Genomic DNA, 25,359 nt, shown 5'->3' with positions numbered 1-25,359 from the left:
TGCACTAGACTATATATATATATATATATATATATATAGTGATTGGATAGCATAGTGGTTAAGAGCGCAGCCCTTTGATACGAGAGACCAGGGTTCAAATCCTGGTTGGTACCCAACTTTCCAGTAGGGGTCCTTGGGCAAAAAACCCCCTAACACTTCACCTGCCTACCTCAAATATGAGAGTGACATGAACTAGGAGAGTCATGCCAGCTCGGATGTCACCTGGATTAACAAGGTTCACGCCAGATGCTCAGGAACCAGGACAATCTGACAATAAGTGGACTACTGGAACAAACCATTCATGGATGAGACAAGAGAACCTGGAATTGATGGAATGCTACTGCAACAGTCTGAGTGAGTGGCTCCAACAGATCCCAGGAACAACATCAGAGCTCTCTGTCCAGAAGAATGCAGTGCTAGAAACAGCTAAGATACTGCGCAGAACCCTCAAACTCCCAGACCTCTGGTAGAGGACCTGAGATTGAGGAAGACACATACCACCCATAGGGGTGAGAGGGGAATTTTTTTTATATATATATATATAGACACACACACACTCTCTCTGTATAGGTAGGCCTACCATGCACTAGAAAATATAGCCAGAGTAAATTCCTCTGGTCCAAGTATAATGGGATTTGGATGATCGGGATTTGTCTTAATAATAAATAACATTTTTGTTACTCCCTCTTCCCTTTTCTCCTCGTATCCCTCTTACCCTCCCATCCCCCCAAAAAAGTATAGCATTCATTGTGTCCTGAACCCTGAGGACTATTTGACTTTGAAATGCCTTGTGTCTTAAATCTCAACCTAGAAGTTGTCATTTTCCCGGCATGAAACAGACAAGTCTTTTGAAATGCCATAAATCTGTATGGCCTTGATAGCTTTGTTCTTTCAATGAAGGAGAATATCTTTATAAGCACATAGACAACTTCATGGTCCTGAGGCAGCCTTTTTCTTCAAATGTATGTTTCAGAATGATTTTTCTTGTTGCAGTTGTTTGTTCTCAGATGCTAACAGGTTTTTGTTGGATTGTCATAATTTCTCTAAATCTGTGATCTAAAAAAAAAATAGAAGTTTTCTTTGGGTTGTAGAGTTGATGCATATGGATGGCTGCTGGCAAAAAAAGATGATTTTTTCTCATCAGCTAGTGTAAATAGTGGCTTTTGGCACTTCAGATTTGACTGATTGCAAAAATCCAGCTCTTAAAATACTGCCTGTGCAAAAACTACACTGAATGTTGTTTCTAAAGATAATCATGCTATTCTACTTTTTCCACAAACCATTCATTCTCATCGCACCAGAGTTGAACTCCGGATCCCAGAATTTTCATCTCCTCAGCCAGGCTGTGTGAGCTGTCACTTTATAATCTCACCTCCTGTACCCTGAAGGGTTTAGAGAAATGATAACAGGCTGTGAAACCTGGTCTAGCCAAATATGTCTTTATCACATTGCCTACAATGCTTGTTTTCATCATATGGATTAGTAAAATGGCTTTGACTTTAAATTTCAAGGTTAGTTTTGAGGACAAAGATCAATTGTTTGGCAAAGAAGTGTTGTTTTCAAAAACTTCTAACTGCAAATTCAGAGTGAAAAGGAGTATTAAAGAGAGGTTAAAGGTCTGATTTAAAACCACAACAGGGAAAAAAAAAAAAGATCATAGAGTTGCTAATCCAGGCTGATGCTCAAGACTTAACACGTACCATGGTGTTTTAGAAAGGTACAGTGACTTGAATTAATGCTGTAGTTTCCATGTTCTCTCATAATTCAGTCTTCTAACAGAAACTGCCTGTATGGTCTGGGCAAGTTTTTAAGGCCACCAAAATCATGACCTAAAGAGGCAAGAGCTTAATGTGCACTTAATGCATCATAAGGGTGGGAGGGATAGCTCAGTGGTTTGAGCATTGGCCCGCTAAACCCCCAGTTGTGAGTTCAGCCCTTGAGGGGGCCACTTAGGGATCTGGGGCAAAAATCAGTATTTGTTCCTGCTAGTGAAGGCAGGGGGCTGGACTCAATGACCTTTCAAGGTCCCTTCCAGTTCTAGGAGATTGGTATGTCTCCAATTATTATTATTACCACCCTGTACCCCAGGAATCTCAAATTCAAATCACCACGAGTGCCATGTGAGAACTAGTACTTTAGCCCGAGGGCTGCACCACAGACACCTTTTCATATAAAAGTACAAAACTCCATCCCCCTTCCCCCACTCCATCCCTTCCATGAGGCCCTGCCCCTTCCCCATCCCCATTCCAACCCCTTCCCCAAAGTCCCCACCCCAACTCTGCCCCCTCCTTGCCCCATTCCAACCCCTTCCCCAAATTCCCACCCATACCCCACCTCTTCTCCATCTCCTCCTCTGAGCGCGTGGCTCCCCGCGCCTCCCCCCCCCCCCTCCTGGAAAGTGCTAAGCACTGCCAAACAGCTGTTTGGCGGCGGGAAGCGCCTGGAGGTAGGCAGAGGAGCAGGGTTGGCGGGTGAGGGGAGCTTGGGGCCTCAGGAAATAACTCCAGGGGGGATGGAGGGGTTACGTGGAGCTTGGTGGGCTGCAGCAAATAACTGTGTGGGCCGTGTGTTTGAGACCTCTGCTGTACACTAAGAGGTGCATTTCTAAATGCAACACAATGTTCGATCCACAAACCAATGGTTTGATGGTCTCTATGCCTCTCCTTGTTGCACCATTATGATTAGACTTGGAAGGTTTAGCTTTTTAAACAGTAAATTTCAGTTAACATCAATTTCACCACAATACTAACCCACAAAGACATATTTTTATTGATGATAATCTAAATTTGCAGATAGGCAAAGTAAGAAAAATGCTGTCTGAGAATTTATTAGAGTTCGTTATGAGCTTATTTACTTTGTATATTTTCACATGCAGTGCTGTCTGTTTATATTTTAACAGTTATAGAACACAAAGACTTCTTTAAATTTTACACTTGAGTATCAGTGTTCTTGCAACAAAAAGAAAATACACCAGGTCACAGATGGCTCAACAATCTCACCCACAACACTAGCTGCACTGCCTAGGAAGAAGCCCAGATTCTCTAATTAGGGCTTGTCTACACTGGTAAGTTTTGTCGCGAAAAACTGCCTTTTGGTGACAAAACAGCAAGAGCGTACACACTACAATGGAACTTTTGTCACCAAAACCACCCAGTTTTGGTGACAAAAAACTTCCAACCGTATGAAAGACTTTTGTCTTTTCTCCTCCCTTGATCATCTGCAAAGAGCCAATGTAGACACTGCTGATTGTCTTGATGACAGAACTGTCTTCCACCAGTATCCCACAATGCCTGCCCTGATTGCTCTGCTCAGTGTTTCAATCTCTGCTGCCCTGCAGGCATGCATCCCTCCCCTTTCAAAGCTCCGGGAAGTATCTGTGTGATGCTCTGTTTGGGGAACAAAGAGCAAATCATTGGAATACTCCTGTTCTGCCTGGCACTAGGAACACAGCAGCAGGCAGACTGCTATTGCAGGGGGAAGGGGACAGACTGCTGTGCTGCTTTGTCATTCCTCAGCACGGAGAGTCACAGAGCTACTCAGGATGCTGCTCTCGGCAGCTGAGGGGGCTGTGGGAAAACTTGGAAAGAATCCCAAGATGCGCAGCGATCAGCTCTTCCTTCCCACGACACTGGGATGCAAACCCAGGGTGCATTGCTTACCCTGCTGATGGTGTCCCCAATGTGGACATGATCTGTTGACAGAGGAAGCAAGTGTGAACACCCTTTGGCGATTTTTGTTTTGTCGAATTTTGGGTCTCAGCATAAGTTTTGTCAACAAAACTTGGTAGTGTAGACAAGCCATAAGAAGTGATGATCCTCCTCCACAACAACCTCCCGGGCAGCAACATCTTCAAAATGCCTGTTTTGACCCAGTGGTTGAGGGTCACGAATTATCTCCCTCTCCTGATCCAACATAGCACCTATTCTCCTCCCACCATTAGGACGATCATCACTCCCATTTCCTACCTTCCTGGGTGCCTACCAGCTCAGATGGATGGATCCTGGAGGTGATTTCTCCAGTTCAGCTCCTTATCACCCTCCTCCGTTCCTCTTCAGGGACACCGCTCACAAAGATTATTTATAGCAGGAGGTACAATCCCTCCTAGTTCTGGGGCTGATCGAACTTGTTCCACCAGATTTCATCGGGAAAGGTTTCTATTCTTGGTGCTTCCTCATCCTGAAGAAAAGAGGGAGATGGAGATCCATCCTGGACCTCAGGACTTTAAATACCTTTGTCCACTCCCAGTGGTTCAGAATGGTGACTCTAACAACAGCAATTCCCTCTCTGGATCCAGGAGATTGGTTTGTTTCCCTCAACTTTTAGGATATTTATTTTCATGTCACCATTCATCCCTCACACAAACTATTCTTACATTTTATGGTAGATGGGCCACTACCAGTATTGCATCCTACTCTTCGGCCCCTCTGCCAACCCAAAGGTCTTTATCAAAGTTCTGTCAGCAGCTGCAGCCTATCTTCACTAGAAAGGCATCATAGTCTTTCCCTATCTGGATGATCAGCTCCTAAAGGGCTCCTCACTTCTCAAAGCACAGACAACAACCAGAAAGGCCCTGTCCCTGCATCACACTCTGGGTCTCCAACTTGGAGAAATCTACCCTAACACCACATAACATATGGACTTCATCAGAGCCACTCTGGACTCCTCTTCTGCCAGAGCATACTGAATCAGGGACCGATTCACCACAATGGCCAACTTTGTCTCAACAATACAAGAGGGTCCATAAAACACTGCAAGGGCGTGCCGGCAACTTCTGGGCCATGTAGCAGCCTGCACATTTGTGACTCCCTTAGCAAGACTTCACTCTGTGTCCTCAAGCATGGTTGAGAACCGTCTACACAGCCAATAGACACAATCTATCCAAGCAGGTGTCCAGACGTCAGAAGGTCCTCAAATATATGAACTAGTGGAAGGATCCTCAAAAGGTGTGCATGGGAGTTCCATTGGTACTGCCCCTCCCACAAGGATTATCACCACAGATGCCTCCCTCATAGTTAGGGGTGCACACTTCCATCACAGCATTTCACCTTCCGTAGAGGATTCTTAGTCTTTGCCCACTCCACTATTGCAAAAACCTATTCAACCTCTTCCTGCCTGTCAAGGAAACAATTCCACCATGGGACATCGCCTTAATTTTCAATGCTCTAAGGAAACCCACATTTGAACCTCTGAGGAGTTGTTTTCTCCTTCATTTGTCCCTAAAGGTCTTATTCCTCGTCACTATTACTTCCACCAGGAGCATGGGGGAATGTCAGTCCTTAAAGATGGACTTCACCATATATGGTGTTCTACCAAGATAAGATGACTGTGTCCACTCTCACTTCCTTTCTAAACTCTTCTGAATTCCATTAATGAAGAAATTCACCTATTAGTATTTTACCCCAAGCGTTGCTCTTCAAGAGAAGAAGGGAGCCTCTATACCTTGGACATTATAAAAAATTTTGCCTTGACAGGATTAAGCCCGTTCAGGCATCCGCTAAATTCTTCGTCTCTTTTGAAAAACAAATGAAAGGACATCCGATCTCTAACCAAAGACTGTCCAAATGGATTGCAGATGCTGTAAAGCTAAAAAGCCTTGGTGGTGGTTCTCCTTTGAGAGTTATTGCTCATTCCACCAGGGCACAGTCTACCTCTGTAGCACTTCTCAAAAATGTACCCATTTCAGACATCTGTAGGGCACCCACCTGGTGTTCGCCTAATACATTTTACCAGCATTATGTTCTCATGCCCGATTCCAGGACTGACACAGCTTTCCTATGGTCTGTACTATATCTGCTTCATTGGCACCCCTCTCCATGATGGAGGTACTTCTTGGGAGTCTCCTGATGGGAGCACCTGTAGGGATACTAGTCGAAGGAGAGGTTACTTATCTTGCACAATAACTTGAGTTCTTTGAGATGTCTGTCCCTGTGGTGTTCCACTACCTGCCCTGCTTCCTGTCTGCCTTGGAGCTCTTTCTTGGGACTTCCATGATTGAAAAGGAACAGATGTGGTGGTGGGTCGATCTTTCCCTATATACTTTTGTATTGGGGCATGAAGGTGACTAGAGCACAGATGCAGACCTGCAGACGCTGCTGACAAAAATCTTCAATCGAACACACATCTCGTAGAACTCAAATTACTATACAAGATAAGTAACTTCTCCACCTTTCTTGTTCCACATTTCTCGGACTAGCCAAAATAAGACAGTTAAGAGCCTGTAAATTGATGGAGTATGTTTAAACCGTCACCTCATGTATGTTCTTAGGGCTTCTGATTTCAACTGATAGATGCCTGTAGAAGTTTATTGAGATCTAGGCCATGACTTAAAAGTTAGTTAATTTCAGGTCGATTTGTTTTAAAATATTTTTCAGTCACAGTATGACCTCTGAGCTTCTAACCATTGTCTAAATATCAGCCACACTACTCCTAATCAGTTCAAAAACAATATGCCTCTGGAGTCCAGAAGCAGGCAGTGCAAAACTTACTTACTTTAGGATTCGCAGCATCACGCTGGCTACTAAAATGCATTTCATTACTCTTTGGCCAGTCATTGTTGAAGACCAGAAACACCCCTATATAAAACAAAATAGCCTAATTTGAAAGGCGTCATCTCATTTTCAGGAGGAACAGTGTGCATTGCTTTTTTTGAGTTAATGTCTTTCCGTTGTAGAGATGCATTCTAACAAGATTGCAGTTCAGCCTTAAAGTGTATTAGAAATGCATATACAGTGAATCTTTTTCCTTCCTTTCTAAATAGCATGTGTAACTGTGAACCCTATATTTTTCCTCCGGTGACACTCTGTACCTCAAAGCAGAACCCTGGAACCTCCATATTCATCATGGTGATATGATTAATATGTTTTGTACAAAGTACACCTTGTGAGGCATCATTTTAGAAGTCTTGATCTGTTGAACGTTAATATCCTGTTGGATTGTGTGACTGTCTTTGTATGTGAAGTTATGAAGTATTACTATGTGAGTTACTGAAATATGTTGTGAGGTTAGGAACACCCACAGCCAGCCTTTCAGTTACAACCATTGAGTAGCCATGCATAGTCATACAGAATCCACTATCCCAGAGACTCCTTAGAGAAGGCACATATGCAGTAGAGCAGGGGTCCCCAATGTGGTGCCCGTGGGTGCCAGGGCGCCCGCCGGGGCATCTAAGTGTGCCCATGTACTGGCCAGCAGACGAGCATCTGCCGAAATGCTGGACGCCTCTGGATGCTGCTGCTTGTCAGTGGTATTTTGGCAGCGACGCCTATTGATGTTGCCTCTTGTCGGCAGCATTTCGGCAGATGCTCGTCTGCCACCATGGTCCTCTGTGGTTCATCGTCTGGCACCTGCCAGATGAAAAAGGTTGGGGACCACTGCTAGAGACTGCTTGACCAGTGGGGACTGCCTGAACCCCTCATCACAGCAAGGATCTTTCCTGCAAGCTGAAAGAAAGTATAAAAGAGGGGGAGTGACATCACTTGGCACCTCTCTCTCTCTCTTCCCTCCTCTCTCCCCCCATCTCAACACCTTGAAGAAGGTCTGGAGAAAAAAGACTTTCAACTGGGGAAGATTGGTCCCAGACTGGAAGGTTAATCCCAGTCTGTTTATTGAGGAACTGTAGCCTGCTTGTACCATCTGTCAGGGTGAGACATGGTTTGATTCAACTCTGGTTTAGACTAAAAGTTTAGGATTTAAAATGCGTGTTTCTATTTTTATTTTTTAAGGTAATTGTCTCTCACCTTTATGCCTACCACTTTATAATCACTTAACATTTAGCTTTCTGTAGTTAATAAATCTGTTTTATATTTTATCTAAAAACAGTGTGTTGTGGCTGAACTGCTTGGGAAATCTTAGCTCAGGTTAACAAGGGCTGTTGCACATGCACTGCCCTTTTGTCAGAGTGGTGAACTAGGTAGTGAGCTTACATTGGCCAGACTGCTGACCAGTGCAAGACAGCACAGTTCTGGGGTGCAAGGCTGGGGAGCTGAGGGGAATTGGCTGGAGCCTCTCTATTGATGGTTCATGAGTGACTGGGAGATCATTCACACAACTCAGTTGGGTGTGTCCCAGCCTGTGGATGTCTGTGTACATGCAATGCCTGTCAGAGGCTTGTAGCTTGATATCAGCATCACAATGTGAGAGCAGCCCAGATTAGTGGGTTTGGAGGGCTCAGTGATCCCACAGTCCAGGTTGCACCCCGGGGACCCTGTCACGCCTGCCATTTGGAAACAGTATTTAAATGAGTTTCTGTTCTAAATGTCATGAAGGCTGCATTTTCCATTGAGGGATGGGGAAGGGAAATCTGTGTATTTTGCAGGAAAGTTGGGGTGTTTTTATTTATTTATTTACTTGCAATAGTGCAAACAGAAGTCACTGTTTGGGCATGCAGTGTTCAGTGGAAGAAGTTCTACTAATGCACAGAAAGTGCTGTCTTAAAATATTGCTGCCTAGGAATGAATTGAGAACAGTCGTCAGCAAGGTCACGTTTTTTATAACAATTTGCAGTGATTTCAAATGGCACATATAGAACACACAGTCAGAGAAGGAAACAGCAGTTGCCCCCCTTTGCAAGAAAGTATTGCTTTTTGTCCCTGTGGCAGGTGACCTTTCAGATTGTTCAAAATAAGCCTACTGCAAGTTTTCCTATATCATTCTTCTGCCAATACTGTGCTTGGGACATAAGAAAGCTCAGTTTTTTGTGTTCAGCATGCATACAGAACAGACTAGCAGAAATTGCACATAGTCTTGCCCTGTTCTGATCAAAAGCCAGCTGAGGTACTCCATCAGAAACTAGAAGAGTTTGTGATGTGAATGAATGCCTTTTAGAATCTGTTGAAATTGGTTCATTTTAACTGAGGGCATAAAATAGATTTAAAACTCTTATTTTTCTCTGAGATGAAAAGGTCAGTACGTTAACCCATCTAGTAACTCTACTTCCTCTGCTGATGCTGGAGGGTCTGTTAAACATCTACAGTTAATGCATTGCTTCACTTCTAGCAACCTCAAGTTGAGAGAACTTGGATGATGTTCAGACACGGTGATCTGTTTCTTGTTTTTAAATTACAACAAGATTCTGTTAAAGTTGCAACTATTCTTTATAAGGAGAGAAAAAGAGATGATTATCTGCACTACGTTATTTGACTGTTGCTAAATCCCAAACCATCAGAGAAAAACTCAAAAGTTATGCTCCATGTTTTGTTGCTGTTTAGGTCATGAGGGAATGGGAAGAAGCGGAACGCCAAGCAAAGAACTTGCCAAAGGCTGATAAGAAGGCTGTTATCCAGGTAAATAAAAACGCAATTACAAGCAGACCAATTGAGGTTGTAAATAAAATACGAACCATGCTAGCTGTGGTATAATTTGGAAGCATATTTGTGTTGGGGAATTATTTTCTTCTTTTACTGTTGCTCTTTTAGCTGCCAGATATCGGTCTATGTGTTTTTGTACTTAGCAGTTGAATTGCAGTGAAGAGCCTCACAATACACAGCGTTACCACTGCAGGGGAAAGTTTTCATTGAGATTAAGGTTTATCTTCAGGAAGAGTTGGGAACCCGTTTCCCTTAGGCCACTTTGACCATCCCAGCTGGAGTGAGTAGTTACACCAGAATTGTAACAGTATAAACTTTTGATACTGTACGAGTATCTTGGTTCCAAGTAGAAATGGGCAAACAGATTTTGAGAGGTTGGAATAGGAACCAACCCCACTCAGAACAAACCTTCAGCCAAACTAGAAATGAACTATTTTTCTTTCTGAAATATTGGGAATGTTTGGAGGGCCTGTATTAGGGCAGAGGGTGGTTCTTGGAGTGATTTCTCATGTGTATTCCATAATAGGTGTGTGTGTTCACCATGTGCACCGGTGCTGGAAGTTTTTCCCCTAGCAGTACCTGTAGGGAAGCGCCCTAGTGACCCCTGGAGTGGCACCTCCATGGCGCAGTATAAGGAGCACTGTGTGCTGCCCCCACCCTCAGTTCCTTCTTACCACCAGTGAAGGTGCTTCAGAACTGCTCTGCTCCAGCTTTGGTGTAGCTTGTCCCCGAAACAGCTTGTTCATTCAGTGTATGGTACGTGTAGTTAGTTAGTTAGTTCAGTTTGTTTAGTTTAGCTAGAGTGCCCAGGTTGGGGCATGCCCCATGCCCCAGGTTTTAAGTCGTGCAACACTTGTAGGCGATCTGTGCCAGTGAGTGATCCGCACGTGGACTGTTTACGCTGTTTGTGGGGAACCCATCTCGGCAATCGCTGCAAGATTTGCAAGTTGTTTAATCCTCAGACCAAGAGAGAAAGGGACGTTAGGATGCGGGCTATTCTAATGGAGTCGGTGCTGACCCCAGCTCTGCCACGCCACTCCGAGTCGGTACCAGGCACTGCGATGTCGGTGCGTGGCAACCCTTTGGCGCCATTGACTACTCGGTACCAACTGCTCCCTGTCCACAGGGCACGCTGAGAAGGCTAAGAAGAGGCCTTCTTTGCCACAGCACTGGAGTAAACCCAGGACAGAGGTTAGAGCCATGTTGGGCAGTTCTCGATCCCCGCCGGCCTATAGGCTTCTGACTCAAGTCGAGTGGAGTATCCTGGCCCATTCGAAGCAGGCCTCCTCGGCTGTCCGGATGCCCTCCACACTGGAGGCCCTGCTGGCAGCCCAGGATGTTATGTCCATGCCGGTACCAAGAGCACCGCTGCTGTCAGCCCCATGCTCCAGAGGCAAGCTGCCGCTGGGATCTCTGCAATCATCCCTGGCTCGGTACCAGTCTCGGTCGAGAGAAGGTTCCTGATGCCATTTGCTGCCCAGCGACCATTCAGGGCAAAGTCCACATGGATCACCCTCGACGCCCACCAGGCTGTCTGGTTTACTCAGTGGCCAGAGCCTCAGAAGGACCATCGACCTCCCTCTCCAGACATCCGAGGAAGGAGTTGGTGGGAGGCCAACCAGGTGGTGGACCCTCTGGTGCTGGTGGACACACACAGTACCTCACCCTCCCTGGATGAGGCGATTACAGCTCCTCCTGCCTCCTTCTCACAGGAGGACTTTAGGGCCCACAAAGAATTCTTAAAAAGGGTGGCATCAAGCCTCCACCTCCAGGCAGAGGAGATGAAGGAGCCCTCGGACTCCCTGTTCAATGTAGTGTCCTCTTTAGTACTGGGCAGGATGGCATTTCCTCTCCATGAAGGGGTGGCGAAAATTTCAAATGCCCTGTGGCAAACCCCGGCCTCATTGGCCCCCATCTCTAAGAGAGTGGAACGCAAATATTTTGTACCCACCAGGGGCATGAATACTTATACACTCACCCTGCTCCTAACTCCCTGATGGTTGAGTTGGAGATTCAAGGAGGCTGGACTCATTTAGAAGAAAAATGTATTCATCCTCAAGCTTCCAGTTACGGGTGATGAACCGCCAGGCTCTCCTGGACCAGTTTGAGTTCAATCTGTGGGGCTCCCTGCCCAAGTTTGAGGACTCCCTCCAGGAGCACGACAGGAAGGAGTTCAAAGCGCTGGTGGAGGAGGGCACAGAGGCTGCCAGGGCAACCCTGCAGGCAGCTTTGAGTGCAGCAGCCACAGCCACGTGGTCCATGGCCTCCGCAGTGTCCATGAGAAGGGCATCATGGCTCTTGCTGTCTGGGCTGTCCAACGAGGTGCAGACCACCCTGCTGGACCTCCCATTTGACGGCAAAGCTTTGTTTGTGGAACAAACAAATAGAAAGCTGCATGGCCTGAAAGACTCCCGCATGACTCTCCAGACTCTGGGTCTCTATGTTCCAGCTCTGGCTAAACCTAAGTTCAAGCCGCAGCAGACTCCTGTTCAGGCCACCTATTCAAAATATGAGACCATTTATAAGAAGTCGCGAGACTATAAGAGGCACCTATAGAGGCAGTCTCGGCCTGCCCTCCAGCCTGGGTCCTCCAAGGGCAAGCAAGCAGGGAAAAGAGAGTTTTGACGGGATGCCTGGGGGCGCCCCGCCTGTTCTCATCAGGGATCTACCCTCAATAAAGCTTCCTTTCTCCAATTGGTTGTGTGATTTCCTCCCGGAGAGGTCACCGCTGACCTTGGACTGATGGATCATCAACGCCATCTCCTGGGGCTACACCCTCCAGTTTACTTCCTCTCTGCTCAACCACCCCCCGCCCCCGTCCCTCCTGGGCAACCCCTCGCACGAGGTGGCATGGCTCCTGGGCCTAGGAGCAGTGGAAGCGGTACCAGGGGATTTCAGAGGCAAGGAGTACTACTCCCACTATTTCCTTATCCCGAAGGCCAAAGCGGGGCTCAGGCCCATCTTGGGTCTGCAAAGCCTGAACAAGTACGTGCAGAAGCTCAAGTTCTGCATGGTCTCCCTTTCCTCAATCATCGCCTCCTTGGATCCCGGGGACTGGTACACCACCCTTGATCTGCAGGATGTGTACTTCCACATTCATATATTCGAGGGGCACAGCTGCTTCCTCCATTTCACAGTGGCGCAGGAACACTACCAAGTTACGGTCCTCCTGTTTGGCCTATCCACTGCCCCCAGGGTATTCACGAAATGTATGTCGGTGGTGGCAGCCTACCTCAGGCGCCGGGGGGTCCAGATCTTCTCCTATCTGGATGACTGGTTGATCAAGGGCAGCGCCCGGTTGCAGGTGCAGGATCACGTGGCGCTCCTTTTGTCCACTTGCACCATTTGGGCCTGTTGGTAAACAACATCAAGTCCATGTTAGTCCTGATACAACACTTAGAGTTTATCGGGGTGGTCCTGAACGCCTCGTTGGCCAGAGCCTTCCTCCCACCAGACAGGTTGGAGACCCTGAAGGGGTCATCGACACTGTCACAGGGTTTCCGGTGACAACAGCCAGAGCGTGCCTCTAGCTCTTAGGTCACATGTTGGCATGCATGTATGTGATCCTTCACGCCAGACTCAGGATGAGGCCCCTCCAGCTCTGGTTGGCCTCGGAGTTCTGCCAAGCTAGGGACAGGATGGACAAAGTCCTCACGGTGCCCGAGCCAGTGATCACCTCCCTACAGTGGTAGTCTTCCCTGAGAAACATGTTCCAAGGGGTCCTGTTCAGGGGCAGGACCCTGGAACTGTAGTCCAGTGCATTGGACCTGGGAAGTGGGGCCCATGTGGGGAACGTTTAGACCCCAGCTCTGTGATCGGCTCAGGATCTGACCCTCCACATAAACGTCAAGGAGCTCAGGGCGGTACGGCTGGCATGTATGGCCATCTGCTCGCACCTGGAGGGCTGGGTGGTCAGGGTCCTCACAGACAATATGGCCTCAATGTTCTACGTCAACAGGCAAGGTGGGACCTAATCCTCTGCTCTCTGCCATGAAGCCCTCCAGGTGTGGGACTTTTGTATAGCTCACGACATCTGCCTATGGGCTTTCCATCCGCCGGGTGCCCAGAACATGTGGGCAGATCGCTTGAGCAGGGACTTCTCCTCTTAGCACGAGTGGTCTCTCCACCCAAAGATGGTGCACAGACTTTTCCAAGTGTGAGGAACTCCCCAGGTGGACCTGTTTGCGACTCGGCAGAACTGTTGCTGTCCCTGGTTCTGCTCCGGGGTGGGCTGGGATGGGGCACTATCTCTGATGTCTTCCTCCTGTCCTGGTCAAGCCAGTATCTCTGTGCCTTTCCCCCATTCCCGCTGATCATCAAGGTCCTGGAAAAGATAGATGGACAAGGCCCAGGTCCTTCTGATTTCCCTGGCATGGCCCTGGCATCATTGCTACGAGACCCTCATGGACCTGGCAGTCACCCTGCCCTTGCCCTCCTGCCTGGAGCTGCACTCGCCTCCTCTACCCCAACCTAGCGGCACTCCACCTCATGGCGTGGCTACTCAATGGTTAGTAAGGGAGAAAAGGACGTGCTCAGAAGGGGTTCATCGTGTCCTCCTAGAAAGCAGGTGGCCCTCCACATGCTGAGCCTACTTGGCAAAGTGGTCTCAGTTTTCCAGATGAGCAGACGAGCAGGGCATTTCCCCAGTGGCTGTCCCAATCCAGCTTATCCTGGACTACGTCCCCAGGGCCTGGCGCCCTCGTCAGTCAAGGTGCACCTGGCAGCCATATCGGCCTTCCATCGGCTGATGCAGGGCCACAGGGTATTCTTCCATGCAATGACAGGCCAATTCCTTAAGGAGTTAGATTGCCTCTTCCTGGTTGTTAGGCCCCCAATCCCGCAGTGGAACCTACACCTGGTGTTGGCCCGTCTCACCGGGCCCCCGTTTGAGCCGCTAGCCACGTGCTCCTGGTCACACCTCTTGTGGAAGCTGGCCTTCCTAGTTGCAATCACATTGGCTAGGCAGGTCTCTCACCTCCGAGACCCTGTACATGATGTTTCATAAAGATAAAGTCCAGCTCAGCCCACGCCCTTCGTTCCTCCTGAAGGTGGTCTCTGCCTTTTACGTGGGTCAGGATATTTTTTCTGTCTGTTCTCTGCCCCAAGCCCCCATGCGTCCATGAGGATCGCCGCTTCCACATACTGGATGTGAGACGGGCTCTGGCTTTTTTCCCTGGAGTGGACTAAGCAATTCAGAAAGTCCTCGCAACCGTTCATCGCTTCAACTGAGCACATGAAAGGTCAGCTGATCTCCATTCAGCGGCTCTCCAACTGGATCACCTCATGCATCTGTACCTGTTATGATCTGGCGGGAATCCCTTCACCACCAATTGTGAAGGCACACTCGACTAGGGCGCAGGCCTCATCAGCTGCCTTTTTGGCCCATGTCCCCATTCAGGACGTTTGCAGGGCTGCCACATGGTCTTCAGTTCACACGTTCACCTCACATTATGCAATTGTCTCTCAGGCCAGGGAGGACGCTGGGTTTGGCAGGGCCATGCTCCGTCCCGAGTGTCTGTGAACTCCTACCCACCTCTAACAGATATAGCTCGGAATCACCTACTGTGGAATTCACATGAGCAATCACTCAAAGAAGAAAAGACAGTTACCTTTTCCATAACTGGTGTTGTTCGAGATGTGTTGCTCATGTCTATTCCACATCCCTCCCTCCTTTTCCTCTGTCGGAGTTGTCTGGCAAGAAGGAACTAAGGGTGGAGGGAGCACGCAGCGCCCCTTATACCACGCCATGGAGGCGCCACTCTAGGGGTCGCTAGCACACTCCCGTATGGGTACTGCTAGATGAAAAACTTCCGGCACTGGTGCCCATGGCGAGCATGCACACCTGTTGTGGAATAGATATGAGCAACAGATCTCGAAGAACACCAGTTATGGGAAAGGTAACTGTCTTTTCATCAAATTTATCTGAATATGCTAATAGAAAGAAAGGACAGCATTCCCCCTCCACACACCCACATAGCAAACTAACCACACACAAAAATGTAGCCCAAGTAGAGCTGCCTATAATCCAAAGAGCCAGAGACTCCTTTGGGTCCACTGGAGCCACTTCAGTTAATGTGGAAGGCATTCATATACTTCCAGGTTGGTTTCAGTGCAGCATCACAAGACAGTTACAAATCAAGAACCAGAATATTACTTATTAAATCCCACAGTCTGGCTCTGTGTTTTTGTTTATTCAGCCTTTTCCTATCAGACTTTTTCCAGCTTGTGGTCATATTTATTTTCTAAGTGACCAATGTTTAGTAAATTTCTGATGTTCATTCTGCTGAAGGTGGAATTATTTTTCCCCCATATATATGTTCATGATAGTCAGAAGAGCCTGAGAATCTCTAAGGTAAGGTACCTACTAAAATCAAATGCTTTCCTGCACTGAATCTTATCACCTTGAACAGGATTCCCAGGCTCACATGAAAGATTCATGTGTTTTCATGCTGAAGTAGGCAAGAATATTTGATTGATTAGCACGCCCAGATGATCAGACATGATGGGCACCTAAGCTTCCATTTTAAGCCAGTGTGGGGAGGGTTCAGAAATTCTACAGATCGACACACTTGGCTATAGTAAAAGGCAGGTCACTTGCATCATTTGTAGAGAAGGATTTTAATACTCTGCGCAACAGATCCTTAACCCTTGCTTTGCCAACCTCTTTAACCATGGTTCTACTATTGTTCTTTAAACATAAAACATACAGCATTTCCAGGAGAAAGTGGAATTACTGGAGCAAGAAGCAGCGAATGAGAGACAGCAGCTAGTAGAGACTCACATGGCCAGAGTGGAAGCCATGCTAAATGACCGTCGCCGCATTGCTCTGGAGAACTATATCACAGCTCTGCAAGCTGTCCCTCCCAGAGTAAGTAGAATACCACAGACTTAACCTGCTATGTAGAAATCACATCAGATGTCCCTAGAGAGAGGAACACACCTAAGTACAATTCCCCTCTGTAAAGACGCAGAATAACATTTTCTTTTCCCTCATAAGAGATTCACTTAGGATGTTGCCCAGAATTTTCAAACCTGGGTTCCTAAAGTAATGCCCCTTAATCTGTATTTAGGCACCTGATACTAAAAGTTACTTGAGCTTCAGAAATTAAAAGCACCCACAAATCTCAACAAAGTAATAGTTAAGTGCTACATTGTGGTGTGCAAACAGTAAAAGATGCCCTTTCCATCTCAAAGTTTTGTGATTTTTTGTGTGCTTAAATACTGGGATGCTGGCGGATAGAGCTCTTGTGTGAGGGTTGCTGGGCATTTAACTTCAGCTCCAGAACAGAATCTTAAATATAGTAGATGTGCTAAATATTGTTATTTTTAATTGTGATATAAACAGCAGTTTCAAGATGTGGATTGGATGAAATTTTTAGTGAATCCATATCTGTAATGACTAAATTTAGTCCAAAAATAATAGGTCTGTATTTCCCAGAGAATAATGAGCCCACGCAGAATTTGTGGAAAACAGTCAATCATTTTCTATTTTACTGACACTTATTAGATGGAAAAACCCTCAGGGCACTGACAAGTTTTTAAGTCAATGTACAGATTCAGCAACATTAGAAACAAAGGCAAGTGATAAACTTGGAGATGCATCCAAAGCATTCGTTAATCTGCCAGAGCAGAAAAAAAGAGTCGAAAATACATGACTACTGAGATTTTGAAACAAACTTTCCTATCACCACCACACATTCGTATGGTTAAAAGTCTGAACAGTTCTCTGATGTGCTAGAATGTTGGTGGTGATGACCAGGAGTTGGGCTTATGTAAGAGGTTTAACCTCTCTTACTTATCAGAATAGACTGTGTCAGCGAACCTCCCCCTGATATCACTTGAATAGGATGGTTTTCTTTATGGAAAAACATCTGCTTTGAGGGGAAAAATTCCCCTTTGGAAGGAAAACTGCTTGTCAGCTGGATAGTGTGAGAGACTGTCACTACTTAACCACAGTGGTAGGAAAGATTTAAAAGCTGGGCTTCCACGTTCCAAGATTCTGCAGTGTGCAATGCAAGGCAAAAACCAGAAATTCCTACAAACAAGTCTTTCAGATGGATGATTAATGTGCAACAGCATTGTAGCTATAACAATAAATATTTTTAAAATGAGGAAGACTGGGTTACAGATGAAATCACAAATTCTCAAAGTCTCAGATTTCAAGATGCTAGGGTTTGGGGTGTTTTGATTGGTTGGTTTTGTTTTTAATTAACCAGTTAATATTTCATCATCAGCTTTAATTCAGCCCCTCTATTCTAAAATCTTGGTACGTTTGTTTATCCTGCAGATAAGGTTGTAGAACCCTATTACTTGGCACTTCAAGGAAACTGAAATCTTCCCAGTTACATATATAAATGATGATAATGCAGTCTTTTGTGGGCTCCAACAACTTGAGCTCACCTTTTTACCCTGTATCAATTAAAAGGGGAATCTCAGGCCTCTCCTGTGAAGGCTCGTAGTGTATATCATGTATATTCTCGGTGAATGTGGAAAAGCTTGATCCCTAGTGTATATTTTGGAGCATGGGATCTCTGATTGATTTTGACAGGATAGAAGGACATGCAGTCTGTGGTGTGGTAGTGGATGGTACAGGGTCTTGTGCACCGTATGTTAAGAGTAAGATGTGACAAGTTGTGGCCTCTGACTCGTACTATAAGGATAGTGAAGAGTGTAGTCTCCAGCCCTTAATTAGTGGGTAGGTTAGCAATTTATAGATCAACGCACAGTTTCCTTTGGGATAGTGCGGTCAGTAGCTCATAGCTGAAAATTACATGGGGGGGTAGTGCTTGAGATAAATCTAATCATAGCTTTTCTACTAATTTACTGCATGGCCTTGGGCAGAGCACTTAAACTCAGTGATGTTAAGTTTTCCTCTCAGTAAAACGTGGATAGCGCATCTGCCTTACAAGAGGATTGTGAGGAATAAATAAACTTCTAAAGGGTTGGAGAGCCTCCAGTGAAAGGAGTACAAAGGAGTAAATATTTTAGTCTAGATTTGGGAAGCAAAGTAACTGATGTGCAGATTTGGGGTTAGCTCTGTGGCAAAAAGAGCTAAATCTTTTCCTATTTTTTTTTAAAAAAAAAAACTTATTGGGATTGACAACCTATGTTATCCTTTGGACTGATGTGTTGAGTAATGTGGAGGAAATGGAAATGGGGATTTAATGGCATCTTAAAGTGACCCTGAACTAGTCACAGCAAAAATCCCACAGTACCATACAGAGCCTCACCATGATCAAATGGAGGCTGTGGGGGAAGAACAGCAGCTCTGAGGTTTTTAATAGTTCACCCGCCAGTTTTGTTAATGATGCTATACTCACCTCCACTTTTTTTTTTCTTATTTTCATTACATTCTGTTCCCAGTATCAACCCAGATGTGCGGTTCACAAAGTGCAGCAAACAAATTTAGAATGTAGTAGCAGGACCTGTTTTGTTTTGTTGTTGGACAGTGGCTGAGAGCTGAGGGATAGTTAGTTATGGGTGAATAGTCTATCAGATGAATTTGGGCATGTGACTGTTTGGATGATTTTCTGACTCATGAACAGCAATACCATCAGCAATACCATCAGAATCCCCTCGCACTCCCACCCCAAGGGAAAACGGGAATGGGGGAAAACTCAGCTAGAACTGTGTATACATCTCTGGACTCAACCTCATCTCTGACCTTGGGAAACAGCTGGCTGGAATGACAATGAGACAGGATGAACTCCTGGGGGCTTTGTCACTAGCAAACTGAAATGAGTTTGGGCCTGAGGGAATCAAACCTTCTATGTTTACTGCTAAACAGTCCTTCCCTAGAGGAAACTCCCGTCCAATAACACCTTCCAATGATAAGTTAAGCACTGTGCTATTTTGTTAATATACTCACTACAAGAATAAAGTGTAAACATTTCTAGCAGTTTAATAAGTTAGTTTTCCAAGTGAGGTAGCCAGATTCTTGAGCGAAGGTATGGGAGAGCAGTTGTGTTTAAATTAGAAAATAAATGGCTGTGTTTCATTGCAGTTACTCTGCAGAAAAATGTGCATCTATGGTGCACAGGCTAAGAGGTGAGCCTTTTGTGAATACTTACTGTTAAGATACTGGCAGCACATCACTGCCTTGAGAAAGAAGCAAGTTCGGATTTGTAATAAACCTGTTTTGAGCTTTTTCTTTGCAGGGTAATGTTCTTTAGGCCTGTTCCACGTCTTTCTCAGATGGAAGAGAGGGTCACAAGCATTACATGTTGTCGATTTTGCTCTTATATAATATCATAAAAACACTTTCTGCCTCAAAAACGCTTTCAAGGAGAAGATAATCTAGTGAGATGGGGCAGTGAACTGGGACCCAGCAGATCTGAGTTCAGCTCCTGGCTCTTCCCAGTCTTCCTAGTGACCCTTGGAAAGTCAATCTCGCTGTGCCTCAGTCCCCCTTATGAAAGCTACTCTCATACCTCACAGCAATGCCATTAATAATGGCAGGGTGCTGTGATACTACAGATAAACACCTAGCGAGGAGTTAGATAAGAGTGGGACCGGGGTGGGATGGAGGGAGGGAATAGGGTTAAAATTAAAACAAAAACTGGGAAGAAGGTAGTAAAAAGACTGTAAAACAGGAGAGAACAGTTTTGGGTGCTGTCAGCCAAGAACAGTACAGTTTTACATGCACACATGCGTACTCCCAGACACACACTTTCCAAGCTACTGTCTTTTTTGGCCCGGGGCACCCTCACTGGTTTTGGCATTTTGCACATCAGTGCTGAGGAACTGGAATTCAGTTATGATTTTATTTTGTGCAGGACAGATTGGTATAACTGCAATATTTTTGAAGTAATTGTACACCACAGTACAGTCCCAGCTACATAGACGTTCTGCATGGTGACCCAGCATTCAGGAAAACAGAGAAAGTAAAAAATGGAGTCACATAGCTCAAGGCCTATTTAAGAACAAAACTAAGCAGAAAATTGAGAAGGAGAGTGCAATTGAAAGCAACATCATGCAAGCTGTCCAAAACCTCAGAGCTGAGCCTCATCTCCGATTCTTTGTGCAGCCGAGCTGCTTCTGTACTTTGTTGCCTTTGGAAATGGAATGCAGCTGTTCAGTCTCCAATCTCAAAATATTGCACTGGTTTGCACTGCTCAATGGCATTACTGCAGACTGGAGGATTAATGGCAGGTGGTGTTAATATGTAACTACAGTTAGATAATCAGTAGTTTTGTTCTTCATTTTGCAAATAAAAAAAACGGGAAATACATAGTCATAGTTCTCTCTGAGTAGGTTAACTCAAATATTTGTTCACGTTTTATTTTTCACGTGTACATCGAGTTTAATTGGCTTCCGCTCCTTTTCTCCCACTCCCTCACCGCCCCCCCATTTGATCTTCATAGTTACCTTTGGCTTCCTATGTTAAAAACTGTTTTTTCCCCTCAAGTTCACAGTGATATAAGAAAGGAAATATAAGGAAAAAGTTCAGAGGCTCATTTTCCCACTGCCTTGTACACTGTGCACAGAGGGTTTAAAATGCTACCGTCCTGATTTGAAAATGCTAGGCACAAGCGTAAATCACAGCCCATAGGATAAGGCCCTGAATGTCTGTCTGAGTTTCAGCTGCCATGTTGTTTTTGTTCAGCTGCTTTAAGAAGACGATAGTTTGTGCTTTTAGGGCAACATGGCTCCCTTGCAGAAGGTGGTAGTGCCCTCTGACAATGGGGTAGAGTTTTGGCCATCACAGTGGGAGAGAAGGGCATATGAAGAGGCCTCTTAAGGGAGCTCTGCCCCCTGAGCACTGCAGGGCTTTCCTGAACCCAATTAGGCTGCTGTGGGAGGTGCAATTGGAGGATAGGCCAAAGGGGGAGGGTCTTTTGTGTCAGCAGTTGCACTGATCAAATGATCAAAATACCTGGAGTTCGGAAAGAGGGGCAGCAGCCACTGTTCCAGCCCATAGACCCACTCACCTAAACCCACAGCTGTGGAGTTTTTTGCACAATTATGGGATTTGTGCCAGGAGGAGTGGGTTTCAGCTTTTCGTTTAAACTGGGTCAAACTTTGAGAAATCAGCATTTTTCCAGCTGCTGTTGAAAATGCATTTATGTGGATCAAAATGATGAGGCTGCTCAGAATTTCGCATGGAAGTTTCCCTAGAAGCTGTTTTTCAAATACATAAAATTGCTTTAATTGGGTTTTTCTTGTTGCTGTTTTTCAGTGGTCAGTATTCTGTACTAGCGAAATGGGAGTCAGCTTGTCGTCTGTATCAGTATAGACTAAATTTGATAAACTTCCATTTTCCATAAATGCAGTGAAATTGTTGTTTCAAAACACATTACACATGAGTCACTGAGATTGAAATGGTGGTTTAATAGCATAGGAAGGTAATAGGTTTAAGGATTGTATAATATTTCTCACCTGCTTGCAATTGTATCAGAGCTCAAATGTCTGATAATGTCTGGTTTCTGGGTCAGGAAAGAGACCAATGGAACACTTCTCATTGTAATTGCTTCTCAAAAAGAAAATATAAGAGTTTTCATGTGCTAACTTGGTGGGTATAAATAAAGCCAGACTTCCACCAGTTAATCATTTCCACAGACTCTAGTATAGAGGAATCCTTTGGGTACTAAAGCTGAAAGTTGGAATAAATGAGAAAATAAAGAGAGGGGACTACTCCTCAGGATATACGTTAATAGAATTCCCTTTATAGACAAATGGCAAGGAACTGTCAACATTGACTAGAATAACATCAAACTAAGGCCTTCTTGATATGGCAAAGATTAGTAGAAAATGGAGATAAAGAACTTTTTATATTTAGGATGTTACAGGAACAGCTTCTATTAGGCTATACTTTGCAGCCTTCTGTTTGCTTCATGAAAGTATTTCATAAAAGAATGCCTAGAACCGTGAATGCACCATTATGGGGGTGAGTGTTCTCTCATAATACCTTACATTTATAAAGCTGTTTCATCAAGAAGGGTCTCAAAATGCTTTTTTGACCTTGGATGTAAAGATCACTTCTCCCACCATTGAAATGCAGCCATTTCTGGAGAGAAAATTCAGCAGCTATTGTGCATTAGGAAGATATCAAGAAAAATTTGAACTAATAAAATTACAGGAGGGATTTAGACAGACAGATTCTAATTACCTGAGTTTGGAATTTGTCCAAGACATTAGAATTAACACTTCACTCTTGGAAGTGGAAGTGGAAAAAGTTGTCTGTGAATATTCATGGATTGTTTATGGTCATGAAACATTTATTTTGCCTCTCATCCAAATGATGGCACTGGCAGTAGCAAATCTCCCACAACTCCAACGTAAGGCACAGATTCAGTTCTACTATAACTAAGTGGAATAGATGCCATCTGCCTAGTTGTCATCAGAGTTTCCTGCTTCATCTGGGCTTTCATTGTCTGTCTCAGTTTCCAAACTGTTATGGAAATTTTAAGACTGCATGATTAAGCACACTCCAGTCAGGAAATTACAGTCAAGGTCATGTTGCAACTTTAACTCTGTCCTTTGTATACATTTTCACAGTATGTAACAAGACTGTTTCCCAAATAATAGAGTATAGACACAAATGCAGTATCTTATAATAACATGTATGCAGGATGAGCTGAATGGAAGACATTCACAAACCAACTATGAAAACTACAGATAACCATCATTGCACAGCATGCTCCACACTAAGTCTACAGTAATAGACTAACAGTTAAAATTGACTGGCCTGTGGTAAATTTGCAGCTATATTACATTGTAGTTAACTGTCTCATCCTCTGAATTGGACCAAGAAAGACTGCGGCTGAGTTGATAGAAAGATATATAGTATTTGGGTGCTAACAGATTGAGTTTTAAACAAAGAACTTATTTTAGAACTTACCAGAGAGAAAACTTGTCTGTAGAAGTATTTGCTAGGCCATTCTGGCAATTAATTTAAGTATAAAAGATGATAAATATGATTGTAGAAAATAGTGCAGTATATACCAGTATTCTATATTATTGGAGAAATAATATGTGATCATGTAATTAGGCTGTATCATATGGAATACACAGAAGGGGACTAAGTTTTGTTTGTATTTTAAAAGGCAGGTGTTTGAATCTGCTGAAAGGTTCAGAGTGTTAAATTAAATTCCATAGAAGATGGGCTACTGGGTAGGATCCAGGTGAAGTAATCAAGAGTGCTTGATGAGCGCAAGTTCTCATAACACTCCACAATTTATTACATAGATAACCTCAGTCTGTTTGTGTCTGCACACATATGCACACTGTTCTTCTTAACATATAGATAATGTGAGCATGCCCTTACTCTTAAGAAATTTCGTCTCCGTGCCAACCAATCAGGATTTTGCAGTGTTCTGAAATCAGCATTACACGATATTCTTAATGAAATAAGATGTGTTCAAAATGTTGAGGAATTCAGGATGCTGCTGCTTAGGAGGTAATTTAACTTCTTATTCTTCGAGTGCTTGCTCATATCCATTCCAAGTAGATGTGCGCGCGCCGCGTGCACGTTCGTCGGAAGAATTTTCCCCTAGCAACACCCGGTGGGTCGGCAGGCGCCCCCCGGCATGGCGCCGTTGCGGCACCGCATATATACCCCTGCCGACCCGCCCACTCCTCAGTTCCTTCTTCCGCCGTGTCAGTCGTTGGAACAGTGGAGTACGGCTTAGCTGACTCCCCTTCCCTAGCTCTTCACCGTTTTGTCTTTCTAAGTTCTAGTTCTAGTCTTTAGATGTTGTAGTTAGTAGTAGTTGTTAGTTATGTTACTGTATTATAGATAGAGGGCTGAGGTCAATCCTCTCACCTACCGGGCCGGGCTATGCTGGCTCTCCGGTTTCAAACAGTGCTCGGCCTGTCCGGCCGATGCTACGGCGACCATATCGCTGCTGAGTACCTGGGGAATCCCACCTTACAGACAAGTCGTATTTGTAAGTCTTCAAACCGGACTACAGGAGCGGACTTTCTTGGAGAGCTCCTGATGGAGGCGCCTACACCGGAGCTTCGACGGTGCGCGCAGTCCGCACGACCAGAATGCTCATCGGCACCGGAGACAACCGCGCACCGCAAAACCCTCGGTACACATCCTCCAGGCGCAGATCACCCTGCACTCGCTCCCTGGTCCCCGAAGCAAAGAGCAGTCTGCGGCACTTAGCCGCCCAGTCTGGCATTGAAAACCGAGCCGTCTGGCCCCGCCAGCTTGCCGCGGCAACTGGTGATTCCCGCACCGGTCGAACTTCCAGGCAGGCAAGAGTCCGCGCAGAGCGGGGATCCAGGCTCCCGGCGCATGCTTGGTTGAACTCCCCCGGTGTTCCCCCCCCAACGCCCAGGACAGCCAACGGGGAATGTTGCGGTTCCTTGCTAACCAGGGACCGGGGCGTCTGCGGGGCATAACCGGCAATCACTACACCTCAGTGAAATGTTCCTTCTTGTCGTGATCCCTGGCCGGCTGTATCTCCCTCGGACTGCTCCCTCGCCGTTGGCGAAAATGTCTCTGGCGTACGCTAGGTGAGGGAACCATGCGAGTTCAAACCCAATGGCATGCGCCGGGGAGCTGTCTCTGCCCCGGACTCGCACGGCTCTTGCCTGGCCCGGGTAGTCGCCGGTGCAGGAATCCACTTGTTAGTTGCCGTCGGCAGCTGGCTGGTGCCAGACGGTCTCGTCTTCCATGCTCAGGACTGCGGCGCTGAATGAGTGCAGCCGCAGGAGCCTTTGGCTTACTTTGCCTTCGGGGACAGGAGCCGGTTGCCGTGGGTGACTTCTGCGCTGCGACTGAGGGTATGTTGTGTGTGTCCGACGCGTGTTTTCCACCTCTTGGCGCTGGTCATGGGTACTCGGCACGTTCGTAAGGTCCTTCTGCTTTTGTCTCCTCCGCTCTGTATGGGGATTTGGCCCCCACGCCTGTGCCCTCCCTGAATCCCAGGGATTGGAACACCCAATGCAGTGGTCCTTCTGGACGCCTGGGCTACCACCAAGCCCAGGGCGATCCACGACACGTCGGGGGCGGTCAGCAGCTTCAGTGCCCGTCGGGGTACCAGAGGCACCATCCGTCAGTCGTGCCTCCCCAGCAGATGACGAGTTTCAGGCTGTAACCAGA

The 25,359-nt window shown here is 45.8% G+C and overlaps 1 protein-coding gene across 4 annotated transcripts in view; it reads left to right on the top strand.

The window, feature by feature from the left end:
• The window catches only part of APP (amyloid beta precursor protein), a 384,911-nt gene that overhangs the window by 282,331 nt on the left and 77,221 nt on the right, over positions 1-25,359 (top strand). For all 4 annotated transcript variants that reach the window (XM_075073302.1, XM_075073299.1, XM_075073298.1 and 1 more), the window contains 2 exons: positions 9,207-9,281; positions 16,015-16,173. In XM_075073302.1, the coding sequence (XP_074929403.1) occupies positions 9,207-9,281; positions 16,015-16,173 (234 nt within the window). The remainder of the gene's footprint in view (positions 1-9,206; positions 9,282-16,014; positions 16,174-25,359) is intronic.

This window comes from Chelonoidis abingdonii, chromosome 1 (genome assembly GCF_003597395.2).
Source record: "Chelonoidis abingdonii isolate Lonesome George chromosome 1, CheloAbing_2.0, whole genome shotgun sequence".
Classification (NCBI taxonomy): domain Eukaryota; kingdom Metazoa; phylum Chordata; order Testudines; family Testudinidae; genus Chelonoidis; species Chelonoidis abingdonii.
Note: the sequence above shows the minus strand (reverse complement) of the source record. Positions and strands in the feature narration are given on the sequence as shown.